The sequence below is a fragment of the Triticum urartu genome, chromosome 4A (assembly GCF_056163025.1).
Source record: "Triticum urartu cultivar PI428250 chromosome 4A, HENAU_Tu73, whole genome shotgun sequence".
Taxonomy (NCBI): domain Eukaryota; kingdom Viridiplantae; phylum Streptophyta; class Magnoliopsida; order Poales; family Poaceae; genus Triticum; species Triticum urartu.
Window position 1 is genome coordinate 608,415,909 of NC_141876.1, and position 4,361 is coordinate 608,420,269.

The 4,361-nt window shown below is 42.9% G+C and overlaps 1 protein-coding gene across 1 annotated transcript; it reads right to left on the minus strand.

Moving 5' to 3' along the window:
• Positions 1-336: 336 nt before the first annotated feature.
• Positions 337-4,361, minus strand: LOC125528840 (disease resistance protein Pik-2). The gene is made up of 3 exons (XM_048693272.2): positions 3,336-4,361; positions 899-2,968; positions 337-816 (listed from the first exon to the last, which is right to left on the minus strand). Exons 1-2 carry the CDS (start codon positions 4,163-4,165, stop codon positions 946-948), a joined length of 2,853 nt encoding a protein of 950 aa, XP_048549229.2. The 5' UTR covers positions 4,166-4,361; the 3' UTR covers positions 337-816; positions 899-945.

Sequence of the window (4,361 nt, forward strand, 5' to 3'; positions counted from 1 at the left end):
TATTTGGCCCGGACTCTCGGCACCCTTTCATCAGTTAGATAGGAGTAGCGACGGATGTTGCGAAGATGGCGGCTTCAGACTTATTGATGTATTTCTTTGTAAGTCTTTGTGAATAATCAATTAAATGGCCGCATGCATCTTTCAGATGCAGAGGCCGGGGGTCATCCTCCTTTTCAAAAAAAAAAATCTTCAGTTTCATCTACACTATGATGCAGCAGCAAGCATGCTTTCAGGACATGTAAACCTGATCATTCCCAACATAGATACAAAGAAGAAGCAATGACGTACAGCCATCCAACTTGCTCAGACAAACAGGTCCAAGCAAGTAAGCAAGCAAGAGAGAATCAATATTACATTTCCATCATCACAAAGTATTCAGCAGAAATAATTCAGAATTCAAATCGACATTACAATAGTGAACTACCTGAAACAAAACACAAGTTTTTAAGCAAAAATACAGTCTTGACTCTTGAGTCATAATCGCAGAAGGTAAGCAAGAAAGGCAATCAAACGCATCATTTTGCCGCAGGGGTCCCAAATGCAAACATATATAGCTTAATTCTCGAGCGAGCAAAGCCAGAATCAATATTATATCTCTATCTAGAAGAGTATTCAACAGAAATGCCAAGACAGAGAGGTTGTGCCCTAATAATTATGAAAAGTGAACAATAGGAATTCAACGTAGCAATTAGCAACCAGACCACTATCGCCGTCTTTCTGAATGTGACCATCACCCTGCTACAGCTTCTTATTTCCAGGCCTTCCTTTAGTATGGCACTCCAAATCTCCAAGTAACCCAGCCAACCGCACATCATCCTATATATCAGCGCCAAAATCAGTTTTGGACAAAAGATGCATGTTGATGGTAAAAGAAAGAATGGTCAGTCTGTAATAATACCTCTTGCAGTTGGTGATGAGGATCGTTCCACTCGGAAGATGAGCATCTTAATTCTCATCAGTGCCACCATCTTCCTTGCTCTTTTTCTCGTCACCACAAATGTCTTCACTGTCCTCTTCAGAACACTGGTATTCCTCACAAATAGTAACTGCGGGATGGTTTGGATGGGCACCTGCTTCAACCCTGATCACAGCCTCTGCAGCCTTTCTCTCGGAAGGTGTAGCGCCCTTATTGTCAAGCCTTGCCGTTGCTTGTTTAAGACATGTGAGATGCTCAATGCCTAAATAGAAGCCATATGTTTTTGCCATTGATACATTGATAAGAAAATCAAGCTTCTTAAGCTTGGGCATGGACCCTTTGACAAATGTGACGTATGCTGACGCATCATTACTATAGATGGTAAACTGCTTCAGACTTGGGAATCCTCGGACTATAACCCTATCATCAGGTATTTTTCTAAACCACAGTACAAGGTGAAGTAAAGCTGGGAGCTCTCCAAGAGTGACCAGACCCTCCTCTGTCAATTCAGCTAAATTGATGTCTAGGAAAGAAAGGCTGGTGAGTGCTGGAGCAATCCACTCTGGAACTTTCGTGAAATAGTAGTCACCGACCATATGAAATTCTTGAAGGGTAAATGGCAATGGGGACCAAGACCCTAAGAATTCGAGGGAACCATCGTTCCATCTTATCCTTAAAGACCGGAGCTTGCAGCTACCAAGCTTGCACAGTGAGGAAAGTAACATTTCTTCATGCCTCCTGAACTCGTCAGATTCTCCACCATTGAGATATATATCAATTTCCTCCAAACCTGGCAGGTTCCCAAGATCCTCCACCACATCTGCTGGACTCTTGGTAACACTAAAGCCTGATATCTCCCGTAAGTTCCTCATATTTCCAATCTTCTTTGGTATAATTGTCCAACCTCCACCAATTAAGTGTTGTAGTTTGGTCAGCTGAGCGAATCCAGTGGGCAACTCTTCCACTGGTGTAGCTCCAAAATGTAGTGTCTCTAGGTCACGTAGCAACACGATCCCTGACGGTAGCTTTGGAATTCTCGTGGCTGGAAAGTTTAGGTACTTTAGATGGAACAATTTGCCAATACTTTTCATATCATACTTTTCCAAACCCTCACAACCTGCAAAATCCAGTACACGTAGAGCTTCAAATTTAGCAAGACTAGGCAAGTGTTTGATGCAAGCTGAACATGTTACTGTCAGAGATCGAACATGGCTTAGATCTTCTTGTGCAAGTAAATGTGCAAGCTCATGATCAATGTGCTGGATTGATAGTCGCCGAATAAAACCTTGACGATTTGCTAAACTTGTTTGGCCACCACCTATCACAACGATGAAATTATCTTCATTTGATTTTGAAATAATAATTTCTAGCATCATGTCATGGACTCGGCAAGCACGAGCCTTGCCATCATAGCCGATGTCCTCAGGCTGTACCATGCTTTTGTTGACAAGCTCATAGAAGTATCTCTCAGCGACTTCTTGCTGGCTTTGTCCACGCTCTTCAGAGATAAATCCTTCCGCTATCCACCGCCTCACTAACCTCTCTCGATCAATCACATAATCCTCGGGGAATACACTTAAATACAATAAACATGTCTTGAGATTAGGTGGAAGATCATTGTAGCTAAGTAATAGTATCTTACTCATTCCCTCCAAACTCTGGTTATTTTCCAGTGCAGAACCAATTGATCTTCTAATCTTCTCCCACTCCTCCTTGACAGCTGGTCTATTTGCTAACAAACTAGATATACTAACAATTGCCAGTGGTAGGCCTCCACATTTTTTCAGGATTTCATTTGAACTTTCTTTCAGCATATCAGGGCAGTGGTCCTCAGAGCCGAAAATTCTTTTGAGAAACAATCTTTTGGAGTGAAGATCACTTAGGGCTGCCATTTCATATACACGGTCATCACTACCAGGACAACATGATTTTGCCACATCAATAATGCGTGTAGTAGTTATAATTCTGCTAGAACAATTATTGTATGGAAAAGCACACTTGATATTGTTCCATGCTTGAGTAGACCATATATCATCCACTATGACAAGATACCTAATAAATAGTAGCAGATGATGTTAACTGGTTTTGAAATGGAATTCAACTAGAAAAATAATTTAGCATACACCACTTCAATACTATTTAAGTGGAAATACACAAGTCTACTAGTACTCATTCAAAAAACAACAATGTTTATTTGATATATTTTTATGTGCAAATATTGTTTCTCAATGCTTACTTGGGTATATATGGACTATATTTTAATACAAGAGACAAGGATGAATTGCACAAGCCACAATTGTTCTTTTTTTTCTTTACGTGAAAGATATAATTGGACATCCAATAGTAATGAGTAACTACCAAAATTTGTGAAACATTTGTAAGGAATGTTCTGAAAAATAACAACAGAAGTTAAAGTTACCTTTTATCTTGAAGCAGTTCTCTTAGCTTCGCAATGGACTTCTTTTCATCCCAATCACTTGTGTCTTTTGTGGATCCATCTTGGCATGGCACTTGAGAGATTACATCCTTTATAATATTCTTTATATATGGCTTTTGTGAGACCGATACAAAAGCCTGACAATCGAAATTCCCATGAATCTTGCGATAGACCTCATTTGCGAGTGTTGTCTTTCCTAATCCACCAAATCCAACAATTGACAACACCTTACGATCCTTGGTGGAGTTGTTTGTTTCTTCTTTCAACATCCACTTGACAAGATCATCTCTTGGACCCTCCACACCCACAAGGTGTGCCTCCTCGGCAAACAGAGCACACAGCCGAGGATCCACGGCCGCATGCTCGGTCTTGCTGCACGGAATCTCACTCAGCTTGTAACAATCCTTGAGCTCTTTGACATGCTTGATGCGGGCCTTGAGCTCGTCGATCTGGTCGGCAATTCCAGAGCGAGAATCGAGCGATTTGAGGAAGCGAGTGGTTTCACGGAGGAGCTCCTTGAAGCCTCCCCGACGCCTGCGTTTGCCGAGGCGACGGATGAACTTGTCGATGCAATCCTCGGTATCATAGGCCAACTCCCTGAGCAGCGATATCCACGCCTTCACCTGGACATCAAGGTCTTCTAGCATGGTGTAGTTTTTGAGCGCGGCATGCATGCTGGTCAGCTCAGCTTGGAGGGAAAGGATCTCACCGCGGACCCCTCGTATGCGGCCGTACTTGCCGGCGAGCAAGTCGGCAAGCTTCCCCAGCAGGGGACCCATCACGCCATGGGAGGCGCTCACCACGACCTCCATGGATGGATCGATGCCCTCTGCTAGCTATGATGCTCGTCTCTCTCGTTGGTGTTTGTCATGTGTGCTGCTGGGAGAGTGGAGACGGAGAAGTGAGCGGATGGAGGAAGAGGAAAGGAGTAGGCAATAATTGGGTGCTGCGTAGCAAGCAATAATAGGTAGGGGTGGCATGTGTTGCTGGGTCCTCCATGTCGATTTC